General features: G+C 44.3%; 1 protein-coding gene across 1 annotated transcript in view; it reads left to right on the forward strand.

Annotated features, from left to right (window-relative positions):
- The window catches only part of SMARCD1 (SWI/SNF related BAF chromatin remodeling complex subunit D1), a 96,848-nt gene that overhangs the window by 15,520 nt on the left and 53,451 nt on the right, over positions 1-27,877 (forward strand). The window contains exons 2-4 of the mRNA XM_085600878.1: positions 22,335-22,534; positions 23,258-23,303; positions 25,836-25,958. Coding sequence (XP_085457004.1) covers positions 22,335-22,534; positions 23,258-23,303; positions 25,836-25,958 — 369 coding nt within the window. The remainder of the gene's footprint in view (positions 1-22,334; positions 22,535-23,257; positions 23,304-25,835; positions 25,959-27,877) is intronic.

Here is a 27,877-nt window from a genome sequence, read left to right on the forward strand (position 1 = left end):
ATATGTTCATAGCAGCTCAACTGCAATGCAGCATGTAAAAAACATTGACAAAGCCAATAGATTTCGCACAGACGTAACCTATTGGCTTTGCCAATTCTTGTTTATTATAGCTCATGGACCTTATTTTGTTACCCACCCACTTTCTCTGCCGATGTTTTTCTGTATTTTTTGGCAGACTCTAAAAACGTGAATTCTTTTCTCTGGCCCCCTCTTTACTTGCATATTATCACCTTTGGTCACAGACCACTGCAGTTTTGTCCGAAGGTCATTTTGCCATACCTTCTGTTCTCTGAATGAAAGAAAAGAAAATACGAATTTAATTTGCCAGCAAAGCACAGAATTCCCTCGATCGAGGCGGGGGGGGGGGGGCATAGACACCTGCTGAAGTGTGGACTAAACTTCTCATTGTACATAAGCACGCCGCAAAATATATACCTTTTCAAAGGTGAATACGTCACATGCATAATTATCGATAGAAACTTATAGCAGGCATCATTGTCAACAAAAGGCAATACTATTCTACAAAAGTAACTAATCACATGACTATGAAAGTCTACACCTGGGGGCTGATACATTTCTAATCTAGCTTGATGTCCTTGGCCTGTCTGGTTCTGAAGCGTAAGGCACTACTCCTACATGTCTGCCGACAGTTCTGTGAAACCCAACATCCTGGCTGTCCTGCACAGCTATTCTACTCTTACCAACCTATTTTATTAAACACAAGTTTCTTACAAAGCTGGCCTGTGGCCCTTACTGCTACAGTGGTTGCATAAATATAATTCTCTACTCTATGAAAATATGCATCTGCTTTCTTCCCGCCAAATTTTAACCCTATTTGTGCTGCTTTTCATTCTGCTATTGTAGCAAGTCTGGTCCTGTATTGGTCCTTCACTATGTACATTTGTACACGTTTTCCTGCTGATGCTCGCATTGATACATAACACTTTCTCCGTTGTCTATAATTCGTCCAAACAAACATGCTATCGTTATCAGGGTTGTGGAATTTAATAAAATATCTACCTGTCCATGGGACATGTTGCTTCATGAATCTATTTGCCCTGAAAAAAAAAATCCACTTGTTCTTTGGTGCCATGTAGTACGACAGCAATCTCATTATAGAAGAGCTCTAATAATAGCCTCTCTGATTATGCCAGAGCTCACACCATAGTAGAGTTTAAATACTAGCAATTCACTTTCAGTTTAACTTTATTCGGATTCAGTAAAGATCCATAAAAGTACAACATCATTATAAACATATGACATACATTCTTCACTCGAGAAAAATAAAACATAAAGAATAAAAATAGATGTCATGAAGCAAATACATAACGAAAAAGAAAAAAGACGATTTTTTAAAAGGGAGAAATGGGTTTAACCAGTAATATGTACAATGTCCATCAATCAGGCTGTGCAAAGACGCAAAATGTAAACTTTTAGACTCTGTGCAAATAAGCAAATTGTAAACATCCAACGATAGAATCAGAATTTTGTCATTGTAGACCCTGTATACTATAGTCTTATTGAATAAAAAATAGGCGATAATGTATCTAAAATGAGTTGTAAAGAAAACCTCATCATTACTGTGCAAAATAGCAAGCATGTAGACATAGTTATAGTACAGATGAATAATTACAATAACCTGTTTAAACAGAATAAACGTATCTTGGTTGGCCATAGTCAGCACCTTTTAATAGTTAATAACATTTATCATCAGGAAAGCATAGAGGCTCTAGATTTTATGGCTGCTAATAAAAAGGAGCTAACACGAAAAATCATATCATCACTGCCCAATTGTAGTATTTCTTCATATGCAGAGATATAATTAGTCGTCCCATGAGTTTTAAAGTGGGGGATGAGGTAATGCTTAGTATACCTTACATAAAATCCGCAGAAAAACAAAAAATGTAGTAAGGTTTGTTTGCAGCCATTGCTACATGGGCAGGCTGTAGCCTCCAGATTTTTGTTGAAGCCGATAGGGAAACATAAAAGATATTTTACACTGTTGTCCCTAAGGCGAAAAAGCAGACGCCTATTCCATCTCCCAATATTTTTCCTTAAATATTCCTGTGGTTTTGAATAGTTAGTGTCGACTATGCTCGGGATGGACATATATCTAATGATAGAAGGTTTACTAGACTCTGCCTTTGCTCTGTCAGTACGATATAGGGCATATAGTGCGTCCCTTGCTGATTTTAAGATTATATTTTCGGCAGCAAGGGGGAGGGAAAAGCTATGTTCTAGATGTATACTAGACAAGCTTTTGTGAACGGCATTAAGCCAGGGTATATATTTGCCCCTATCGCAACTCAAGCAGTCCATTATAATTCGTTGTGTTAAAATGGCTGCAGGATTACGCCATATCTTCAGCCAAAATAAGGCGGGGCGGGATTTGATAAAATCTTCTACATAATGTAGATTCAATTCTTTATGACACAAAAAGGTAGGTGATGAGATTTGTGCCCCAAGTAACCTTCTGCAGAATCTATTTTCCTCTAATTGTATCCCGCTGCAGTCCGTGAACCCCCATACTTCAGAGCCATAAGTCGCAGTAGGCAGGCATTGGGTTCTATAGATCTGCAGTAGAGGGGTCACAACATCGGCCTTTTTTGGTTGTCCCAGACTCATTATAGAGTTGATTGCCAAACCTAATTTATTTCTTCCTCTGGCTACATGCGATTTCCATGAGCCTGTGTCAGAAAAGACTAAACCAAGGTAGGGAAAAGTGCTCGTGCTTTTTAAAAGATCTGTTCCGATCCTTATATTCTTTGTACGGTATTTTTTAGGTCCGCAAGACATTATAAATGATTTGTTAAAATTGGTACATAGTCCCAGATCTCCCATGAAAGATACAAAGCCAGAGATTAAAATACGTAAAACTTTAGGTGTGCGGCCCATGAGGACCGCATCGTCTGCATATAAAAGTGCAGGGTACAATTCGCCGTTAATTTTAGGTACATCGCTAGATAATTTGATCAGAGAGTTGTTCAATTCGTTAATATAAAGAATAAAAAGCAGAGGGGCCAGGACACACCCTTGTCTGACCCCTCTGCCGATTAAAATATCCCTAGAAACCTCGCCATCGTTATTAATCCTCACCCGTGCTTTCAAGTCTCTATGAAGATATGCCAGAAAGTGTACAAGTGCATTGTCCAATCCATAGTTTAAAAGGATCTCCCATAGGCGTGAACGATTGACAAAATCGAACGCTGAAGTTAGGTCCATGAAACCCAAATATAAGGGTACTTTTTTTGCTACTGTATATTTCCCCAGTATGAGATTTAGATTTAGACACTGTTCAACCGTGCCAACGTGGCTCCTAAAGCCCAGCTGGCAACAGTTTAGGATTTGTTCTTCTTCAGCCCAATTCCGGATTTTATTAAAAACGACTCGCCCCAAGATCTTCAGGGTGTTGTCGATCAGGGATATAGGGCGATAGCAGCAAGGGTTGGATCTGTCCCCTTTCTTAAAAATGGGTACTATTATGCTTGTGGTCCATGTTTCTGGGATGGGAGAGTTTATCAGATTATTAAAAACATTACATAAAAGAGGGGACCAGAGATCTGGTTGAGATTTAATGAGGTCGATAGACAGCCCGTCTGGGCCGGGTGCTTTATTCCCTGCGCTATCGTGTATGGCATCTTCAACTTCAGACAATAATATAGATACGTGTGGGGGTAAGGGGAGATAATCAGAGCTTATTTGATTAGCCAAATAAATTTTTGAGAAGTGCTCTTCCCATACGTTGCTAGGTATATTGCAGCCTATGGGGGTGATGTTTGAACCTGAGGATCTGAATGCTTTCACCTCTCTCCAGAACCCCGTTACGTCTTTGAGAGCTGCAGCGCGGGCGAGGGAATCCCACCGTTCCTTTAACACCATCTCAGCGCGGATTTTAATTGCGGACTTATAACGCGCTCTCAGGAGCTTAACTAATGCCACGTCCCTGGGTTCGGTTTTTAGAGCGTCACGTAAGGACCTATTTGCACTAGAGCAAGTGTCGTCGAACCATCTAGGGCTCATGCTCTGGGTCGTCACTGGCTTCGAGATTTCTGATTTTATACCAGCACACAACGTAGTAAAAGCCTTAATGATGTCTGCACCGGGGCAAGTACTAGACAAACATGTCTCTATAGATGGGCGGTGGGATTTTATAATACGGGCCAGTAATGCATTATTGTCTATCCCTCTCCACATGACTTTCAACTTGTCAGTGGATAGTGTCAGGTCTTTGGCCCCTATTTCTTTACGTTTTCTGAATTTGTTAAAAAATCTGATAGTGGTAAAAATTGGATTATGATCACTATAGCTAGTACCTAAAACTTCGGCCTTAACTAAAAATTTTTCGAGTGAAGCTGAAATAAAGATATAGTCGATGGTAGATGAGCAGCCACGTCCTCTGTAAGTCGGCAGTGGGGGGTAAACTGGGTCGAGGCCGACTTTTGCCATTACATCGACTAAATCATAGGTAGATAAATAGTTATACAATTCATTGCCTCTGCTGCAAGGAGTTTTCCCAGTGCTAATTGTAGCAAATGTGTGTGTACTGTTATACAGATGGGCATTGAAGTCACCCCCCAGACAAATGCCATCTAATTTACCATATTTTCCATCCTGCGTCAGGGTATCGATGAATTCAAATAACCCGATAAAGTTTTTGTTAGGCACAGATGTAAAGTCGTTGTTATAAAAATTAATTAGACAGACCGTAATTCCATGCGTGTAAATCAAGGCCTGGACATTATCATTGTTAGTATCTATAAGTTTGATACTATTACCTTCAGTAATTTTTATCCATATCGATAAACCCCCGCTTGGCCTACCAGAGTTAGGGATAGATGCAAGTTTGTTATAGCATGAAAAGCCCTCAAGTAATAGGTTACTAGTGCACCAGGTTTCTTGGAACATCAGGATATCGAATCGATTGGCCATATTGACCCAATCATTTGTATTCAACTTCGCTTTCAGGCCTGCAATGTTCCAGCTAAGTATATTCAGATTTTGATCATAAGGTTTGGGAACAGTGGTCGTAGAGAAAGTGACTAATGCAGGTTCGACCGTCCGTGATCCCAACGGATTATCAGTGGGACTATGTTCGACTATATCAGGGTTGTCACACCTGGGGCTCAATATTGATGTTTCTGTAATAATAGGGTTATGTATTGGTCAATCCTGGTTATCCAAGTCAGATAAAGTGCTAAACCTATTAAATAACTGAGGTGCCAGATTAGTGTTATTATATGGTGTTGCTCGGGGTCTGTAAAAGAAACCCAATGGTACAAGAATAATATTAGTGGGTCTGGTAAATGAATCACATGGGGCGTTCAACAGCCATTTGGCCAATGAAGGAGACCTTAAGGATATAACTATACAGTCTCCCATGATGTGTTTGGTGGAAGGTCCCACCCAGGCCACCCTACGAACCATTAGGATGTCATTGGCGATCTCCCACCCGACGCCCTTGTATTTACGTATCCAGTCCAGGCATTTGTTTTTAAGCTCATCCCACGACTCGGTCTGGTTTGGTCTAAGCGGGGGTACGCCAGCTAATATTGTTACATAGGGACAGGCTTCTGGAGGCAGCTGAAGGGTAACTTCCGTACTTTTATGTACCTGTTGGGTGGCTAAAGGTCTGTTGGTTGTGTTAGGGACTAGATTTACAGGTCCGGATGTGGCTATAACGGTTGGTACAATAGGGGGGGGGGCAAGATACCGGGTGGGTTGTTCAGAGTGTGTGCCTTGTGTGTAGGATTAATTGATGGTAGATTTAGATTAACCCTCCCAGTACATTCGTTGCACACGCTAGTTGGACCAGGCGGAGCACTGTTGCTCAAGCCCTCTAAAAGTCTGTTATGGAGAGCGTCGAGATCCTTTAGATGCTTTTCGCCTCTGGTTAGATCAATGGTCATGGACCCTTTTCTCTTGGTTTCCTCATTTTTTATAATGCTTTCCAGTCTGTCTAGTCTTTTAAAAATAACATTGAACTGGTTTACCATTAGGTCCTTCAATCGGTTAAAGGTGGAGTCCACTATAGTGTCAATTAGATTCCCATTCGGGTTTACAAGTGGGGAATTCCTTGGCACGGGCTCGGTTTGTGTAAGAGTAGAGGTACGGCCTGCTGTCAAAGTTGTAAGATCAGGGGTGCTTATTACTGGGTGCACGATGGAATCAATAGGGGCCCTACCAGGGTCATCCGAGCTTCGTGACCACATACTCATAGGCGTCGGTTGAAGTTTGTTGCAAGGGGGCTGTTTCCTCTTGCTTTTGGTGGTTTTACCAGGGCCCCTCTTCCTTTTCTCTCCCACGGTTTTTACTGATGTTGCGATGGAATTATTATCACTTGTGGTTCTAGGACTTTGCTGGGAATCAGAAATGGTGATTACAGCATCAGTCATTATGTGGCCCTCGCTGGTAGTTCCAGAGTGTGCTGGCTTATTAATAATTACAGTAGGGATTAATGGTACAGACATCACAGTCGCAGTCTCAGTTTCGTTTTCGCTGGAGCCCTCTTGCTGTTGTTGATATGGGGGTATATAGCCCATAGAGAGCCTCCTCTCAGTGATCTCGATTTCCTTATTAACTCTGTTTACAGCATCCTCCAACATATGCTCAAATGAGGTGGTAAGTGTGACGAGATTTCCACGTATAGGAACGATGGTATCGGAGCTAGGCGGGAGGTCGCGTGTTCAATCATTCTACAGTAAGTAACCACTTACCCGCACTCACAGCTTAGAGGGGGGCCCCAGCCCAGCCTCGGCCAGCCCCGGACGGCCACAGACGGCCCGCCCTCTGCCCGGGCTCAGCCCTGCACCGCCCACGCGCGTCCGCGAGGCGGAGGAAGCTGCCCTCTTTTCAGCTCCTCCGGCGCGGGAATCAGGCAATGGGCGGAGTCGCAGGGCAAGCTGGGAAATGTGGTCCGCACCGCTCCGCGACCGCGCGGTGTAAAGGCACGGCGGCGGGTGCGACCACGACTGCAGGGCTCCGCTTGCTGATAGCAGGTAGGCAGGCAGGTGATGGATGGCAGCGTTTCTCCTCCAAGTTGAGAGTGGCTCAGTGATGCTTCCCCGCTCCCCAGTGGGAGCTGCCCTCTTTTCAGCTCCTCCGGCGCGGGAATCAGGCAATGGGCGGAGTCGCAGGGCAAGCTGGGAAATGTGGTCCGCACCGCTCCGCGACCGCGCGGTGTAAAGGCACGGCGGCGGGTGCGACCACGACTGCAGGGCTCCGCTTGCTGATAGCAGGTAGGCAGGCAGGTGATGGATGGCAGCGTTTCTCCTCCAAGTTGAGAGTGGCTCAGTGATGCAATTCACTTATTTTGCCCGCTTTCTACTGATCTGCATGCTAGAGGTAGCAGTAAGCAATAGTTCCCATTGCTGGAATGCCCTTTTGAGTCTGTGCAAACCTACTAGCATGTTTTATAGATTTTCATCACCTCATCTCTAATATTTTACCATACAGAGAGGCTGAAAATGTACTCCTGACAAGGGCAAAAGTTAAACTTCTTCCAGGGTTGGGCGAAAAAGTGGTTGGTGGGAAAGAGAACTTGTTACTGCTCAACAGAATTCATAAATCTGCACGAATGTAAGGACATATGCTGTGGCTGCACTTTTGTGACTTTCATGAAGAATTGGGCCCCTATTTAGGTCTTGTGTTAACCAAGACCTTTTGGTTTTATTGCAATTCTGTCTCTATCTATCTACCGACTAGCCTCACTGTGAGTGACAGTATTCTGCTGTTTCACAAGGAGCATACCGGCACACAAAGTAGTTCTGTTCAGTGCCAGAAATGACTGTGGCAATTTTTGAGACCAAGATTTTTTTTCTTTTGCCAATGGTTGTTATAATGATGAGGGCCCAGCAGCTCCCACAACAATAAAGTTGTACAAAAATCATGTCCAAACAAGACACGCATTGACAAAACCAAAAGGCCGACCATCAATGTCATACTTATTGGCTTTGCCAATGCTTGTTTATTGTTATGTTTCCTATAATTTTGTTGAAACTGATTATGCTGATTTTCTATTATGGCTATTTTTGGGGAAATACAGGCATGCATCATCATAGTTTATCAAATGATGCTTCAAAGAAATTGTTCCTAAAATTTCACAGTAGTTTAGCATAACATCATGCTTGTTTCTAGTTGCTTTTTTTTAATGGAGATTTTATTTTGAAAGCAAAGAATCCCCAATTGTGCTTTCAAGCTTTTGCATCCAATCGGAGAGCATCCTAGAAGCATTATATGTAGCCTCATATTGTTAAACGTTGCCAACTTGCGTACACATTTTTATACTGGAACCACTTTCGGCAGTGCAGTCTGAACTCATATTTCCTTAGAGCGCTCACCCTAACTGTCAGGGCTTTCTATTAATGAACCATAAATACAAGTTCAAACAGCATTAACAGACACAAATATTACCTTAAGTGCAGACAATGTGCTTCCCTTATCCATAATGTGGTACTGTACTCTGGAAGCCAAAGGGTTGGTGCTGCAGCGGCTTGGGCCTACTTGTCCCAAGGACAAACTAAACATGAAACTTGCCCTTGACCCCAAACACTGTTATGGGTGTTGGGCTTCAGGAGTTCCACACCCATGGAGTGCTTGCAGGAATTATTTTGATTATTTAGCAAGGTCTCTTTGCCTTTTCACTTTGTAAGCAGATAACGGGGCTCGCTGTGTACGCTGCTTTTATAAAGCACCTTTTGTAGTGTATTTGAAGGGTTAATGCAAGGCTTGTGGAGGGGAACTAAATTATGCAGCACATACTGTGGCAGTAATATTTTCCTAATTTATCATTTTAACCACATACTGTCTATGCAAAAGTTTTACTTCAGTAGCACCGTTACAAAGTGCCTGTCATGAGCAGCACCACGTGTTTTGCTTTTTTTTGTTGATACATTTTGATCCGTTGGAACTAGGAACAATTTTTTTTGTTTAAATCCACAAGTGATGCAGCAAAAGGTGGATTGTGCCGCAAGTGTGGTAGCACCATGGTTATGCTGAAAACATTGCAGCCTCAGAATGGCATAATTCTTAGGGCCCAGGATATTTGAGATGTATAAATATTACAGTACAATACAAAATTGCAACTTAAACTCTCTCCAGGCACAGTACCTGTAAAGAAGAGGAAGAAAAGCGGAATTTTCTACTGTATACACTTCTTTGCTTCAAAGGTCAGCGCTTTAGTTTCTGTGTATGGCCTCTACTTAGGAGCAGCTGTGGCTCGGGTAGGGTGTCGTGCGGCACCGCTACGCTCCTTATTGTAAAAAATACTACTTGCTTTGTGAGTGATTGGAATTCTGTTGAGGAGACTGGGGCCTTTTGAAATCGTTTTAGCTTTATCACTTGTGTTTGGCGTTTTCAGCACGGTGCACGTGTCTAAGTGTCCTGCTCTTTCACATTAAGGCATAGTAGCCATTTTCAGAGGCCCACTCTGCTGTAAAGGCAAGCCCGGCTGGGCACGAGCGGGCCCAGGGGCCTTTAAACCATGCATCTATCCACCCAAATAGAATGGTCTTCTCTGTAGACCAGCTTAGGCTTGCCCAGAGGTCTGTTTGGCCTCCTGAACCCCTCTAGTGAGTTTAAGAGCTGTACCTACTGCAACTTTTGGTTCATCTCAGATTGCAATTCCTTTAACTCTCCTTATAAAGTTGAAAATTACTCTCCTGAGGCATCTAGAAATGAGGCTGCTGGCCCTTGTAATGTGTTGAGTGGTATTTTTTTCTTTTACAGCATTAATGATCACTCCTTGCCAAGACACCAACCGCATCGATACAATTTTGTTTTAATGAGCGATGCCCTGTTCCTTATTGAAACATCGCTCCATTAGGCCTCATTGCCTGATGTTGTAGCCGCTTTAACCTGAACTATTGCATTGTTAAGCGAGATCGCAATAAGACAGGAGGTGGGATAGCCATAATTTTAAAGAGAAATACCATTGTACAACACAGGAGATACTTATCCTTGCCTGTGAAGCCATGTTTTTGTTCTCTTTGCCTCTCCCATAACCTCAGGGTATCCAGCACTCTGATTACCGCCCGCTTCTACGCTGGCAATTGGTGCGCTATGGTTTCTAGCCTGCTGCCTCCTTACATTCTTCTGCCAATTTTACACTGCTTGGAGATTTAAACTTGCATCTGGAGGATCTTACTTGTAGCTTTAGCTCTGTCCTTATAGAAGACCTTCGTGCCTTGAACCTCAGTTTAATGAATTCTGCACCTACACACAAGGCTGGACATCTATTGGATCCTATTTTTTCGAACATCAAGGGTTTTACTACTGCCCCAGCTACTACTCTGACCACTTCGCAGTGCTCTTTTCCATTCTGACTCTTTCACTGCCCGCAACAGCTGTGGCTAGACCTCCGGCTAAGTCCAGAAATTGGTCCAAACTAGACCTCGCCTCTCTTAAACGTTTGACTCCTAGATACCATATCTAGTCAAGGCTGTCGAGCTAGACCAACCTATGGTTGATGATTGGATCCAGATTCCCTGGATGCAATCTTGCCAGCTAAATCGGGCTCCTCAGTCACACTCCACCCTCCTGCCCCCTGATTCAGTGAGGCTGTTTGTCAGAAGAAAAATAGGTGTAAGCTTCTGGCAAAGACTATGCTGAGCCACAAGAGTGACTTTTTACTCCGATAAAATCCCTGGTGCTCAAAACTGTTCCAAAAGTCTTTTTAAAGTAGGTAAAGAACTTTCAGATCCTAGTAATGTAACGCCCTTCCCCTTGCTGTCAGTCACAACGTGAGGCTCTAGGACACACTTTTTGTAAAATTTAAAAAAACAGGGACCGATATCCAACACTGTTTCGGCGAGCGAATCTCGGAGGGATGATAATGTGTCTAGCACCAGCTCACGGATGGAATGCTCAACCTGCGAAGCAGATGACTTCAGCTTTTCGCAAGCCACTCAAAGTCTGAACTCTTTTGCCCCTCTAGATACCTCTCTTCCATACTCTTACATTCCATAAAGCCTGGTTCTCCTTGAGACCCTTTTCCCCTGGGCAAACTTTGTACACTGGAGCCAGTTCTAATACAATTACTGACAGTTCTTCTCAAATTCTCCTTACAAGAGGGAGCATTCCTCTGGCATGGAAGCACGCCGCAGTCCTGCCCCCCCTAAAAAAGCCCGATTTGGATCTGTCCAATTGGTCTACTTTTGGACCAATTTCGATGCTTCCCCTGTTCGCCAAAATCTTGGAGAAACATGTTAATGTGCATCTTTGTGTTTGAGGGTTGAAGAAAGTTTTGGGAGTCTACAGAGTCTGGCTTTAGAGCAGGTCACAGTAGTGAATACGCCCTTCCGGTAGTCATTGAACATCTGAGAAAGCAACGTCTTGGTGAAATCAACAGACAACTATCAGATTCAAATGCATATATCAAGCTGTCAGGTAATCTCTTGACTTGCATCAATCTGAAAGAGAACACACAAATTCTAGAGGGCTCATTACTGATGAGGAATTTAAATACTTGTTCAATGATGCCCGGTTTGCCCATGCATTTACACCATGCCCAAGGTTCATACGAAGGAGCAGTTTCCTCCCGGTAGACTGATTATTTCAAGAATGGGATCTCCCACTGAGAGAATATCACAGTATATTGATTTTTTTTTTTTTCTCCAACTGCTAGTGAAGAACATACCATCATGCTTACAGGACACTCGTGACTTGTTGAGCAAACTAGCATATGTAGAATGGGTACCAGGACATTTACTTGTGACGTTAGATGTGTGTTCTCTCTATACATGTATTCCAACCACTTTAGGCATGGGGGCAGTACAACATTTCTTGGACTCCCGTCCTGTGGAATAATATGAATATACCAATATGGTATTAGAGATGATTCTACTGGTTCTTGACAATAACTTTTACTCCAGATGGCATCTGGTTCCATCAAATTCAGGGTGTGGCTATGGGAGCAAAATGCTCACCCTAAATGCCAATCTCTGCATGGGTTGGTTTTAACTTCAACACATTTGGAGAGAGAACGCCTCAGAATGGCTAGGGAATATGCTATTTTGGGGGCGATATATTGATGTCATTCTGCTGTGGTCTGGCATGACAGAGGCACTGGAAACTTTTTACCAGTACCTCAACAATAACACAATTAACATCGCTTTCACCAAGGAACAGAGTGCATCCAAAATTGATTACTTAGATCTAAGTATAGAGGTGCGAAACAACAAGCTCGTCACGTTGCCCTGTAGGAAGCCCACAGCCTGCAATTCAGTCTTGCACGCGACCAGTGCCCATCCACCGTCAAAGATTAAGGCAATCCCTTATGGAGAGATGCTCAGAATCAAAAGAAATTGTAGCAAAGCGAAGGTCTTGGATCAGGAACTGGATAAGTTTGAAAATAGATTCTTAGAGGATACAGCAGGAAGGTATGGACACAAGTATGGCTCCGTCAACAAAGTCAAACGAGTGTCCCTATAAAAGAGTGAGAATAAGATCAAGAATAGGAGGAAGATCGCACTGTTCACTCCCTACTCTGCATTGAGTATAGAGATTTATAAAATTTGCAGGTGACACCGGTACCTACTTGCTCAGGATGACACACTGAAAGAGGTGATTGATAGTAAGCCACTGTTGACACATGGTAGAGGAAGAACATTAAGACCGCATCTGTGACCAAGTTTCTTACCAGCCCCCAGGATGGTTTCTTGGTTACCCGCACCTCCCATGGGTTTTCACAAATGTGGATCATGTTGTGTGTTCTGCAATTGATAAGATCACCAGTTTTAAGTACAATACATGTCAAGAATTTAAGATCTGTTCTTTCATCAATTGCAACACCAAATTTGTGATTTATTGTATAAAATGCATTTGTGACTTCATATATGTGGGTAGCACAGTCGGGCCTCTGAAAGAGAGAATCCAAGAACATGTTAGAGCAATACGTAATAACCCTCCGAACCATCCTATTGCTCAGCATTTTCATGAGGAACACAAGGGCAATAAAATGCTAAATATCAACTTCTCTGGCATTGAACAAGTTAAACATCTTCCTAGAGGGGGGACAGAACACTCAGATTGAGGCAGCGTGAAAGCCATTTGATTTTTAAGTTAAGTGCAGTAGAACAGGGGTTAAATATGGATAAAGAATTGCATGTTTTTCTTAAAGCGTATGTTCAAGAACTTTTATAACGGGACTACATGACTGACCAATTTGTGTATCAAGGCTGTAAAATGGTCAATGGATTGGAATGCCTCTGAGAAACATTGGGATCCTGTATCTTTATCCTTTGACTCGCCTTTCTCTGGAACCACTAACATCACTATATTTTAGCACTGATGATGCCACACTTTCCATTTACTAATGTCTGCGGCAGGCTTCCACTATCTACCTAAATATGTAACATGTGGTTATGATGTGCTACAATTTGCTTTGTCGAGCCATCTGTAGAGCATCCACACTTCTTGCAAGCGCCTGCACATAGCACATCCATTATGCATTGTACATGACGTGAGTGTGTCAATCTGAGAGATTTGAAGTATCTGACCTTGAGCCTGTGCATGGACATATTATGCAGTAGTACTTTGGATGTTAGCCTTAATAGGGGCCATGGGTATTGGCTACCGACCACTTGCAATATCAGTAATCGTTCTTTGAACCAGCTTGTCGTGGTGCCCACGTTCCAAACGTTTTGCCATGTGATTGTGTAATATGATCTTAGCTGTCCGCTTGTATGAGTCGCCTTCAAGTTTTCCAACTGTGCGGAATCGGTAAACTGTCGCATATATCAATACGATGTTTGGGATCGTACAGGTTTGCAGGAACAAGATATGTCGAACGTTCTATCCATAATTGACTTTTTGCAGAAGCTAAAATGACAACCTGGTCATTCAGCATTTGTGTCATTTTAAACTATTGTTGCAGAATGGATTATATGTTTTCGGTGTAATGGTTTTGTGCACTTCAATTCGTAACATTTCAGTCATCTTGGACTTCTTGTTATGTTAAAATCAACACTCCAATATGGCGCCCATTCAGGGGCTACGATGTGGCTCTTATTCGAACCGTCTTTTGTTTTTACTTTTGGTTTCTTGTTTTGTCTATTTAAAAGCTGGCGTTTTTTCCGGGTCTGTTAACACGACGTCAGGACAGTGCCGGGAATCAAGTTACTAGGTATGTGGAAAGACCGGGGTGTAACTAATAGGAATCTCTGGACTTTTTTTTTGTAAACAAATTTTATTCGTCAAATACACATTTAGCGAAGCTCTATGACCCAGAGACTTCCGCAGCATCAAGAGTCCACATACCGTCTTTGACATGTTTCTCATGAGATAGCTAATGAAAAATACAGAGGAGACATGCATAACAAAGGCATTCCCCCCACTTAACGGAACATAAAACCATCCCCACCCCCACCCATTGCACCGCCCATCTAGTCAAGGCAGCAAATCTATTCACAACTACAATTCTGTCTTTACTATACACCATGTCCCCAAAGTCCTGCTGCGCCCAGCACTCAAGTGTCATATGTCCCCCACCAACAGGGAGGGGATGGTCTGCTACCCACGCAATTATTCCACTGAAATGGGTTCCAATTCCAGCCCCCTGTAGTCTGCCCATCGCTTCCAGATTTTATGTTTTCGTGGGCATCCCCGCGCCACATAAATGGGGGCCTCTAGGCCCATACAGAAATCCAGCCCGGCTTTCCAAACAGATATTGAGGGTGCGGCCGTCGCCTTCCAGGCCTTCGCTACATCCCGCTTGGCAAGAGTAAAACCCAGGAGCATCAGATGGCGCTTATAGACATTGCCCCCTATATCATCCATCACATGTAGGAGCACCAATTTAGGGGACCGTGGAAGATCCCAACCCAGAACCTCCGAAAGGCATGACAATACCCCCCGCCAGAACCTAGTTAATGCAGAGCAGTCCCATACAGTGTGTAGCGGCGTCCCTTCTTCACGCAGGCAGCGGATGCAATTCGGAGAAGCCACTAGGCCCGCCTTATACAATCGGACTCTGGTAAAATAAACTCTGTGGAGGTATTTAAACTGGATGAGTCGAAGGCTCACGGCGATAGCCGCCCCACGCGGAGAGGCCAGGGTCTCCGTCCAGTCCTCCTCCTCCAGCTGACCTACATCTTCCTCCCATACTCTACGGAGACGCTGCAGAGACGGGGAGCAGTGAGTCACCAGGGATTGGTATATTCGCAAAATTTTATGGTCTCGTAAGTCCCCCATGAACACCTTCGCCTCAATTGGACTAAAATCGTCCAGCTCCTCCAGACCCACCAGACTGGGAGAGAGGGCATGTCGGAACTGCAAGTATTTAAAGAATTGGGTGCGCGACATGTGAAAGTCTGCCTGTAGCTCCTGGAAGGATTATAAAATAGGCCCCCCTCATGACATCCCCCAACGTGGAGATCCCTATCGCATCCCAGTCCTGGAAGCCTAGCAAGGTCGCCAATTGCGGCAGGCCACCATTTCTCCATAACGGCGTCTCCCCAGTTAGGCGATTCCACCAACCCATCCTCCGCAGTGCCTGTCGCCAAATCTGAAAGACCACTTGTGTCACGCTCGGTAAAGAATGCCGCAAAGGCGCAGAATAGAGGAGTGTATGCAGTGAATGATCTCCCATTAAGCGGCGCACAAGGTTATACGCCGGATCCGCCCTGTCGCCGTACCACCATTCATTCAGGACCAGCAGGTGGGAGGCCATATAGTAGGAGAGAATATCGGAGGTGGCGAGTCCCCCGCAATACGTGGATTTAAAACCTGTACGAAGAGCCACCCTCACCACCCCTCCGTCCCAGAGAAACTGGCCCAGTATTGCATTGACTTGGCGAAACCAACCCGAGGGAATAGGATATGGATGATTTTGCAGCTGATATAGCATTCGAGGAAGGGCAACCATCTTGAAGATGGCCAAGCAGCCATATATGGATAGGGGCATGTGAGACCAAGTCCGAATATCATCCGCACCCTGTTCCACACCGGCACCAGGTTCTTTTCCCACGAGGTCGACCGAGCGTCCGACAGGAACACCCCAAATATTTCAACTTGCCACCTACACCGCAGAGGCCCAAGCACCAGGATCTGCCCCATTTCCCAGGACCCAAATGGTAGACTTACGCTCGTTCATATACAAGCCCGTAGTCTCCCCAAATACCTGCATAATGCGCAACAGCCGCGGGCCAGTTCTATCCAGTTGCGTAAGAAAGAATAGCACATCGTCTGCGTATAAGGCAATTCGGTCGGACAGGCCAGTGGCCCATTCAAACCCCGACACTTGCGCGTCGACACGCACCCACGCAGCAAGGGGCTCCATTGCCAGGGCGAACAAGTAGGGCGACAGAGGGCACCCCTGCCTGGTGCCACGACCAATGGGGAAGACCGATGAGACGAAGCCCGCCACTCGCACAGACGCTGTAATGTCAGTGTAAAGCAAGGTCAGATAAGAGAGAAAGCGAGGTCCGAGATTCAAGCGGCGCAAGAGAGCAAATAGCTATTCCCAGCTCAGGGAATCGAAGGCCCGATCCATATCTGCAAGTAATAACGCCGCATGTACCCCCAGCTTTCCAGCAGCCGCAATTGCCGCATGTGCCCTGCGTATATTATGGCGGGTCGCCCGCTGGGGCATAAACCCGGCCTGGTCGGGATGCACAAGAGACGAAATGTGGGGACGGAGGAGATTAGCAAGCGCGTTCGCCAAGACCTTAGCCTCCATGTTGAGAAGAGAAATGGGGCGATAGGATGCGTGGTGCTCAGGGGGCCGGCCGGGTTTATGAAATACCAGTCTCTGGGCAGGCTACCCGCCTCCCTGGCCTCCTCCACCACTCTGCAATAGTGAGGGCCGAGCTGCTGAGAATAGCGCTTAAAGTCGTTCGGGAATCCATTGGGACCCGGCGCAGCTCCTGAAGAGCGGAATTCAGTTCATCTACCGTGAAGGGATGATCAAGGTCTGCCCTCACTTCATCAGTCAGCGTCTTAGGCGGAAGGTCATTCAGGAATCGGTCAATCACCTCTGCCGGCAAACATTCTCGGGGCACATAGAGGTCCGCATAATAATCTGCGAAGCTCTCAGCGATGGCCAATGGGTCTGAAATCGGCACTCCATCAGGCCCAGCTACACCTGGGAGAACAAGGGACCTAGTCGCCCCTTGACACAGTCGATGCAGGAGTTTGCTGAATCTCTTGACTTTTAAGCTCAGTGTGTTGCGTACGAGCTCTCGGGCCAGTTACTTTAAAGTGCACATGCCTTTTGCAGATTGAGTTTCCTACCGTAAGGTTGTGTTTCGGCTTTATGCCTGCAATGTTATGTGTAGGTATTTCTCAGTTTCCCTCAATTGGGATACGGGTGGGAAACGGCTATATTTTATCTGACTTGTGTTTTCACCTGGATTATTGGTATGTTTGGGATTGTGTTGCTCCAATGTACAATTTAAATCTCCATGTCAGACAAATGTAAATTCACCGATACGTATTTAGATACATTGGGTTTCTGTGATCAACAATACAGGTTACTGGCGGTGTAATTTGACTGCCAGTTTTTCCATGTTTTTAATGAGGTTTTATATATACTCATGATTCGTATTCTATATTGGATCCTACAACACTTTATTGGTGTCCTGGATGTGATATCTCCCTACATACTATTCTTTCTGGTCAGCGCATATGAATCTGGTTGTGCAACACGTTGGCAGTAACCAGTAGGGGTAACTTTGGAGTTCTGTATACTAGCCAACAAAGGATCTAGGCTTTTTACAATAAGTGTCTGTCGTCTGCTTTTTTGACACACTTCTCTTTTCTGTGACTGGGCAACTGGTCTTATAATGGTGCCATTCTTTTTGTCTTTAGTGGACTTCTCAAGGTCCCAACTGGACATCATGTTTCCTGATACTAAGGGAAACAGGAGTAGAGGGTAAGCACTCTCTTTCTATAGTACTGGTCTGATTGCTCATCCCTCATTCGGTGAATGTTTTCTACTGGCTAATAGACTGTGTGCCTGACTCAATTGTGGATACTGGCTCTTCTTGTATTTTAGATTGTTGTCTACACTGTCTTCGACAGGTACATTTTGGAAAGGTTTTTACATGCATTTGGATACTATTTCAGAGTCTGTGAGACGAGCCCACTTCTCACAGGAATTTTTGCATTGTCCTCTAGGTAGGACAGCTTTTGGTCTGTCACTCGTTCTCCATCTTTCTTTGGTGGTGGTTGATGATCCGTGTAACAATATGGATGACCCAATCTTCTTGCGCATATAAAATATGGTGTCATCATTCTCACACGGTTACTGCCTTCTTCCCTTCTCTTTGCACTCTTTTGGTCTGCATTGGATTGTCACTCACAAAGTTTATATTTCTTAAATGTGGAGCCTCATGAGTTCCATTGCCCTTCACAAATTTCCACTAGTATGCTGCTGGCTTTATCACATGGTGAGGGTTTTTGATAGATACCCATTTGGGTATCCTCTCACTATCTTAACAACATGTATAATGCCTATGTAATATGCATTTGCAGCCTTGAAAATGTCTGGGGAGACGAAACACGTGTTGGCTGCAGTGTTTTGGATTTCTATACCTGTGACTGTTATTGTGAAGTCAAATAAGAGCATAAAACATCAGTGGATTGGATTGATTTTTTACGAAACAATCGATTTACTCAATAAGAGTTGGACTTTTAATTACATGGATCAGTGTGTGCTTGCTTTTCTGTTAGGAACGTCTGCGAAAGCTCCTGGATAATGGTGAAACGGCTGCACTGATTTTACCCCACCTTAGCACGACCCTCGATACTTAGTCACATACCATTCTATTAGAAAGGATGGCGAACCTGGGTCTCCAAGGGACAGCTCTATCTTGGATTACCTCCTTTCTGTGAGACTGCAACTTCCAAATCTTTTCCTCCGGCTCTACGTCAGACTCTCACCCTTACTTCTGGAGTTCCTCATGGGTCGGCATTAAGCCTGATGCAATTCAATATCTGTTTGGCTCTTGGCAGATTTTGTAGAAAGCTGTGGCCTTACCCTGTTTTCCTACGCAGATGACACTCAAATCATCCTCTCTTTGTCATCTGCTCAGGGCCATAGTTCCGATGACTTGAATTCTTGTTTGGGCAGGATCTTACCTGGATGAACACCAACTCATTAAAGATCAATGGCGATAAGATCGAGGTGATGGTGATAGTTAAGAACCCTGTTATGACCCCAGAAGTGGCCTTAGACACTCTCCCAGACCCGGTCTCTAAAGTAAAGAACCTTGTTTTTTGGCTAGATGCCAATCTAAAGAAGAAATCTCAAATTGCTAAGATAGCTTTACCTGTTTTGCAGTCCTGAAATTGCTGAGAAATATAATCTGAATGCTCCTGCTTTCAGCCCAAAGGACGGTCATCCAGGCCTTGATTCTATCAATACTGAATTATGGAAACATCCTCTACTTAGGAGCAGGCAAGACTTCTATTGGGCACCTTCAAGTCATTCAGAACTCTGTCGCCAGGCTACTATATCATCTTCCAAAACATGTCTGTGTGTTGGGTCTTCTGTTTGAAATTCACTAGCAAACGGTGGACAAACGCATACAGTGGAAAGCCCTATGCCATGTTCATCAAGGTAGGTAGAGTTCTGGTCCACGTTACCTAAAAGAACTAAGGGTACCATACCAGCCAACTCGCTCCCATCAATCAAGCAACCAGTATCTCTGTATGGTTCCTGGGGTTGAACTGACTCACACAGGTCCTAAGTTGTGGAACACCCTGCCAGAGTCTCTGAGAAACTGTCCCTCACTGACCACCTTCTGCAAAAATCTGAAAACCTGGTTGTTCTGATCAATTCTTATTTTGCAAGCTCCTATGCCTCTGCTAAAGCGCTGGGATACCCTTTTGGGTAGCTATGCGCTATACAGGACCTTATAATAATGTGAATTCCCAAAACTCATCGACTCCTATCTACAATGTACATATTATTTGTTAGTAGAGCCTTCAGCTACATGGCTGCCTCTCGTTTGCAGAGCCAAATGTAGTGTTCTCTGCTCAGTGTCCCCAAAGATTTAAGGGATTGCTTTTCCTCCTTGGTTATTGTGACTGACTCTTGGGAAATTGCAATCAAGTCACTTGGAGATTGACGTACACCTGGTATCTTCTCTTGGTATTTTCATCTGCATACAACAGAGATCATCCGCAGGCAAAATACAGTCCTGGTAATTAGCGTATTCTGAGAAACCAGGGATTGTTAAATATCCTTTGTAACAAACTTGTAAAGCGCATTTTTCAATTTGTGTGAAAGTTTGTCCCTCTTCCTTAGTAAAGGAAACAACATCACTTAATGTACAGAATAAATTGTAGAATGTTACCAGTTAAAGGGTAGAATGAACTGTTTGAACCCAAAGAAATGCACTATGGCTCCGCGGTCCAGCTCTGCATTCATGAATTAAAATAAAAAAGAAAGCGTCTGCCTTAACCTTTTTTAGGTCGAGCCTAGTGGCAGCGCGCGTGCGTGAGTATGGGAGAGAAGTTGCTCATTGGCTTGCGTCATTGTCTTTTGTAAATGCTGCCTTCGGATTCGTTAATAGGCTTGTTAGTCCCTCCTTAGTACAGCCTTGTCTTCAATTGTACCCTCCCAGGGCGACTGGCCCTTTTACTTCAGTTTTTACACGGGACCTGTTATTTAGTCTATAAGCACTATTTACTTTGAGTTTCTCTTACTGCAGCTTGAAATGCGCTGCTTCAGCTGAAACCGCATGTGTTTTGTTAAGCAGCACAGCCGCCCTGTAACAAGGGCGCCTGCTTTCAATCACCTTAACCTCAGCATTATCTTGTCTCCCTCCCCCAAGTAAAACGGATTTAGAAATGATTAGCGATTTATGTCGTGTGAATTTCAGGTACCAATCCTAATGGGCTGAATCTGACAACAGCACATCTGTGTTGCATGTCATCTGTACTAAAGCCACCTGACGGGTTGTTTTCAAAAGCCTGTTTTATCATCCACAACACTATCCCCACCACCAATACAACCACCACCAATAACAATACCACCAACAATACCATCACCAATACCACCACCACCAGTAAATACACCATCAATACCGCCAACAATACAAACACCACCAATAACTACCACCACCTCCAATACCACCACCAATACAAACACCACCACCACCACCAATAACACTGCCAATACCAATACCACCAATAACAATACAACCACCAGTACCACCACCACTATCAGCAACACCAATACCACCAATAATACCAGTACCACCACCGCCACCAATACAAACACCACCAATACCATCGCCAATACCCCCCATAACAATACCACCACCAATACCACTACCAATACCGCCACCACCACCAATACTGCCGCCACCACCAATACCACCACCAACATCACCACCAATACCACCACCTCAGCGCCTCTCACTAATAATAGCAGGGGCACTTTACGAGGCCGGAGCTGCAGTCGAGACCATCCCTCCCTCCTGCCAGAAAACACAGCCCGCCCTGCACCAGGGCCCTACTACAGCTGGAGTGTTTTTTTTATTAGGCCAAAAATAGCAAATACATTACGCAATGCCACACTGCACACTCAAATTATGGAGAGGGCAGGAAATTGCCTTTTATTGGTTTTAAACATTAATAAGACCTTGTCATTTACAATGCCAATAGCTCAAACTCTCGTGAATGCGAGCCCTATTGCATTGGAAATGTTTGTTATTAGGTCTCGTCTGTGATAGCGCTGCTTGCTATAGATATTCTCAGCAAAGGTTTGGAGTCTGCCCATTGCTTACCAATTTTGGGCTTAATTATCACTCCTATTTGCTGCCTCCTACTTAATTAGGAAGCATGTGCCAGCTTCACTTCCTCTTCTCTCGTCTGGGGCATGGACCAAGTGACCGGTGTCTTTGAATACACAGCAAATGTGACAAAATAAGAACAAGATTTACAGGCCTGTTTACCGAAAGCACACTCATGAGAGGATACAAGGAAAGGTAGTGAATAGACTTTACTCACTGGGAGGGTCAAACTCACACTGAGCAGCCTAAAACATAGCCAGCAAATAGAAAGCCGGAAAATGTGAGTTACAAACCACAAAGCCAATGGGATACAACAAGCAGAATGTATTCCCAGGGAAACTTTCTGAATGTCCCCAAGATGTCTTTAGCAAACCAGACTGCTGCGCTGTCTTGTAAGGTTCGATCTAAAAATGTTGTGCCATACATGGACACACTCCGTGGAGTTTTGTGTGTTGTCAATGAAGTGTTGAAATGTGGTTGGGAAGGTGAATGTGATTCATAAATGCTCACATTCTGTTGCATTGGTTTTAGCAATACTTGTCCTGCCGTACCGACTTTGAAAATGTTTTGCTGATGTTAATTTGTTTTTCTCCACAGCGTCCTGGTATGCTTCCTGGAAGCCGAATGACCCCTCAGGGACCCCCCATGGGACCACCAGGGTATGGTGGGAGTCCAGGGGCAAGGACTGGTGGTGCACAGTCCGGGATGGATCCAGCCCGCAAGAGGCCAGCTTCCCAGCAGATTCAGCAGCAGCAGCAACAGCAGCAGGTGCAAGCAGCACAGAACCGTAACCACAGGTAATAGCAGACATGTCATTTTGCTCTAAGGACCATAGCAAGAATGGCAGCTTAGAGCCTCACATTTGGGTGAAAGAGGTTTCTACGCACATATTTCATGGCTGAGGCAGTAAAGAATAGCAATAAAAGCATATGTCTGAAAGTTGAGGAAAACTACCACCTTTGGAATGCTGTGGGGTGATAGGAGAGCAAAATCTTTTGATTCTTTGCAATCACCTGACCGTAGCATAAAAAACTTGTGATGGGCACTTTCTAGGCTTTCATGTTTTCTGTCAGCCTACAGTTATACATGCTGAACGCTGCAAATTTAGGGTCACCTTGATCTATGAGCTGCAGAGGGTACGTTCTAGCTGAAAATGGACACCCGAAATGTCCCTGTTAAAGCAAATTCACCAGCTGGACCTCTCTGAAGTGGTGCTTGGTAAAGGCTCATGCAGGCGTATTTAGTCTGTTGGAAAACTCTGAAAGTACTGCCAGTGAATGAGCATGCCTTGGTCATGGTGCTAATTTGCACCAAGTCTGGAGGCTGTCAGGACATTGCTCAAATGTTGACCACAAACGTTTCAGAGAATAGTTGCTCGCTGGTTTGGCAGAAATGACATTCCTTCAAATAGATCTGTTTATTCCAGTTTGGGTTAGTGTTGGAAGGATTTATTGTAAAGAATACATAATTGCACTGCTGTTGACCTGCAGTTTAAGGATTTTAATTGTATTTTTTTTAAGCAATACAAAGAAGAAGAAGATGGCAGACAAGATTCTACCTCAGAGGGTGAGACACTGCCAAAGATTTCAATGTTCAAGTAACTTTTGATTGAGTTTATGCGAAAGGGTTGGTGTGGTTGTTTGAACTATTTTTCTAAAGACATTTCCAATTTTTGTGCAAAAATGTTGGGGAGTACCAGTGGTTTGTGTATTGAACACTCTTGCTGGGGTGTATGCCCTGTACTTCCTTTCACTTGCAATGTTGACTCTAAGGTGCCTCTTGTTCAGCCATACCATGTTCTCTTTCACTTGCATATTTGCCACCTGCGCTCTTTCTCAGCCATGTGGCACGGAGTACCACCTAGAGCTTCGCCCCCATTTGAGATTAGATATATTTTGTTTACCAACTCAAGTGCTTGGTTAGATTTTGATTATCATAGAGCTATTTAGTACTAGATATCCCTGCACTGAACCTTTTACCTCAGTAGAATAAACATTAGATCCTGGGGCTCCTTTTTATTCTGCATCTAGCAACTGTTACACGTTTGGCTTCTCTGTGCTTTGTTTTTAGACTGGATCAGAGACCTGCAGTATTTTTATGCAAATTATTTACTAGTGCTAATATTTGGATGTAATCTAGCTATAAGCTCACAAGAACCCCCTCCTAGCATCCATGCCCTACAATCCAAGTCTTTTGTGTGAGCCTGAATGTATACATAAACCAGCTTAGCAACTGCAGTATATAGCACTGTCATCAGTGCTCCACGGTCCAGAAAGTTTTGCTTATGGAAAGTACCCTTCTCAATCCCTTTTTGCATGCACCAATTACATGTGTTTTTACTACCCTTTCCCTTAATGTAAAATCGTTTTTTTAACGTTGCTCTCTTGACTACACTCTGTGGTAGCTGCCCTGCTATGAATTCATGTTTAAAGCTGAGCAAATGGTCATGAATGGCTATGCATCCAGTTCTCTGCACCCTACAACTGTCTTGATTATTTGTTAGAGAAAGGTTGCTAATGTACACGTATGAAGTCAATTTTTTTAAAGAGCACTCTATGTACCCTGCGCAATTAACTGTTCTGCTAAATAATGTGGACTTAACTTACCTGGGGGTCCCCTTCGATAATATGAGTTCCTGTAAGCATTTTGTGAGGACAATGCAATTCAAAGCGACCATACCATCACCGTTCAAATTTGCTGGAAAACTGGAGTCCATGCCACATGATGTTATTAACATGTATAAAGCCAGATCTAGATCAATAGCCTCCTATGGTACAGGGGTATGGGAGTACACTGACTCCTCCAATTTAGCGAAAACAGTTTTCTGTGAAGACTATCGCTCCCAACAGTGTCCCAGCCATAAGTCATAAGGAACTTGTGCTCCAATATTAAGGAGCGATCACAGGATTAGCACCAAATAAGCAGTGGCTTTCAGTCTGTTTCAGGCCTGAAGCCGTACTTAGGCAAATGGTGATTGCTGACTGCTTAAAAATATCAAGAGTTCATGACATTAAATGGCTGATGTATGCAAAAGAAGATCTGCGGGCTATCGGTGAGACGTATTTCTATGAAAACACGCAGAGCATCAACCAGTCAATCCAAACTTCTCGGAAAAGTGAAATACTACATTTTGTAGTTGGGAAAAGGGTGAAAACGGAACTGTGAAAAAAGACAGTTGAAGCATATCTTCCGCTGTGCACACTCACCCGTATTGAAGCATATCTAGCCAAGGTGCCATGCTCTCATAGGTTTTATTTGACAAGATTCAGACTCTGAATGGTCCACTATGTGGTATCCTATCCCTCAGGTGTATATACCAAGAATTGATACCATGCAACTTAATCACTTTCCAGTTGCACCTGTTCTTCTTTTGAAAATTATATATGGACTCGACCCTTATTGAGGCATCTCAACATCAGAGAGTGCAAGGTGGCACTGGAATATCTTCAGTTGCTTCAAACTGATGTGGTCTGTCATACAATTTATAGATTTATAACTGCTGTATTCATAAGCGCAGGCTAGTTGGGAAATGAACGGGGATATGGTCCTAGTATTATGTGCATAAGTAGGAAAGTCGATTAGGTACTAGCTTTTATTACTGCCCGCTGTCTTTATATTTTTAGCACTATTTATGGTATGTTTTTAGCATTACATGCACTTAGCCACTTTGTGTATAGCATGGTATGTTAAGGACCTATGACAAGATTTCCCATTTGAAATGTATTTTACTGGTTTTAATATGTGATTCTTTTTAACATTACTTGCAAACATGTAGGGATAAGGAGCAATTTTGAGCATGGCGATTCTATTATACATCATTGGGTTTTCTAAGAATGAAATGTATTTTATATTTGTGCTTTTATGTTTTTTAACCAACTAAAGATTGAAAGGTGAACTTAACGTAGACTTATTTAATTACATATTGTTTGTCAGCATTGCTTTAGCAGAAAGTATGATAACGGTGGCATATATGAGATTGTGATGCTGTTAGGCCAGATTGCATGTTATTTCATCAGTTTCCAGTTTGAGAAAGACCATGTATCTGACGGCCGATGGCTGTTGCTGTCTGTGCCTGACCAATTTTCATCTTGGCTGCAGATCCGGGAGCTGGTTCCGGAGTCTCAGGCCTACATGGATTTATTGGCATTTGAAAGGAAGCTGGACCAGACAATCATGAGAAAAAGGCTAGATATCCAGGAAGCTTTGAAGCGACCCATCAAGGTAACGTGTATGCGATGGGAGGGATCACTGAGAGCTGTTGATCTCTGTAGAGCGGGCAAGGATTACTCCAGTTGAGAACCACACACTGTCTGGAATTCTTGATCTGCTTGTTTAGGCTTAGCATTAGGAAAGGAGAAATAATAGACTCTTAAGCATCCCCTGTTAAGGAGCATACACATGGCGAGAGTAACAGATTACGTGATTGAACCACTAAGGGAAAGACTGGAATGGTGGGATTTAGACTTTTCAGGGAACACTCTGGATCCTTTTTGATATATTTATTTGTCTTTAATATATTTATGCATATCTCTGATATTGATCAGGTGCTTTAGGGAAGATGTTTGTGAAAGGCATCGAATCGATGTCTTGTACAAATCGGAGGAAGTGTTTGTGACCCAGTTGAGACCACATTTCCGAACTTAGAATGTGATGGCGAGTGCATTGGTAACTTAATTGGGAAAGCATTAGATGGCGCAGTGAATGCTTTGCTTTTCTATATTAATATTATGTTACACATTACCAGTGGGTTATAGAGGGAAAAAATGTATGGACTGGAATGCTGCCCCTAGTAATCATCAGACGCTAGGGTTAATCAAAGCAAACTTTTGTCCATCACATTTTTTTTTTTTTTTTTTTTATTTTTTTTTTTTTGAAACCGTTTATTGCAGTTTATAGAAGTTACAGGTATGGGCCTACAACCACACGGCCGGCCGCTAGAGCATCAAAAGCATATTACATACATACAGCAAAAAGCTTTCTCAGCGGTGCACAGTAGGAAGACAGGAGTGATCAATGGTGCAGGCCTCACAGCTCCATGCCCACAGTACGGTTCCATTTTCTTAACGCAAAACAACGTAAACAAACCACAACCGCAAGGCAACCCTCGATCCAAAGTGACAACACGTGCTCCATAAGTGGGGGATCCAAACCAGCAGCAAAATTCTGAAGAGGGGGACGGGAGTAGATCAGGGACTGGGGGACCGCGCGCCCGCGGCCACGGGAGGGGCGCCATCTAGGGAGACGGAGCCGGCGAGGCCGCCGGTAGCAGCGGCGGCTCACAAATACCCCCGCGGTAGGCGTTCCAGGGGCCCCAGAGTTTCATCCACGCCCCAGGCTTACCCCTCGCCACATACACCACCTTTTCACGAAACATACACCAATCCATATGCTCTTTCCAGGCCGACACCGCAGGGGGCCTCTGGGATCCCCACAATTGGGCAATATCACGCTTGGCTATCATGTATCCCAGAGTCACCCACCGCGCCTGCGGGACCGAGTAGTCATTTGGTTCCCAGACATTCAGCAAGCATCTCCTCGCTTCAGGCAGCAGCGCGACACGCGTAACCATTCGTAGAACCTCATGCACACCACGCCAGAATCGCTCCACCTTCGGGCACTCCCACAGTATATGCATGAAAGTCGCCAACGCACCACAGCCACGCTTACACATTCCATCACCGGCAAAACCCATACGTAAAAGCCTTGGCCCCGTCACGTAGACCCGGTGAAGGATCTTGAGCTGGACGAAACGAAGGCGAGCCGGGATGGCCACCTCTTTCGGAGAGGCCACCGCGGAGATCCAATCCTCGTCGTCCAGCTCCAGCCCGTCGGCAACCCAAGCCTCGCGGAGACTAGTCAGCAGACACGATCTATCGTTAATCAATTTTTTTGTATATGAGGGAGATCGTGCTGTCCGGGACATGGCCATCTAGCACTCTGTCCTCCAGGGGGGAAGACTCCGGAATGGATGCAACATCCGGGAAGACGGAGCCCAGCGCATGGCGGACCTGTAGGTACCGAAAGTACTCGCTGCCCTGCAGCTGAAACTCCGCCTGCAGCGTCTCAAAAGTTTTGAATCCCCCCCTCGGTCCATCACATTTTTGTTTTTATTTACAGATGCAAATAAACAAAAAAGCAGC

The sequence above is a fragment of the Triturus cristatus genome, chromosome 4_2 (assembly GCF_964204655.1).
Source record: "Triturus cristatus chromosome 4_2, aTriCri1.1, whole genome shotgun sequence".
NCBI lineage: Eukaryota > Metazoa > Chordata > Amphibia > Caudata > Salamandridae > Triturus > Triturus cristatus.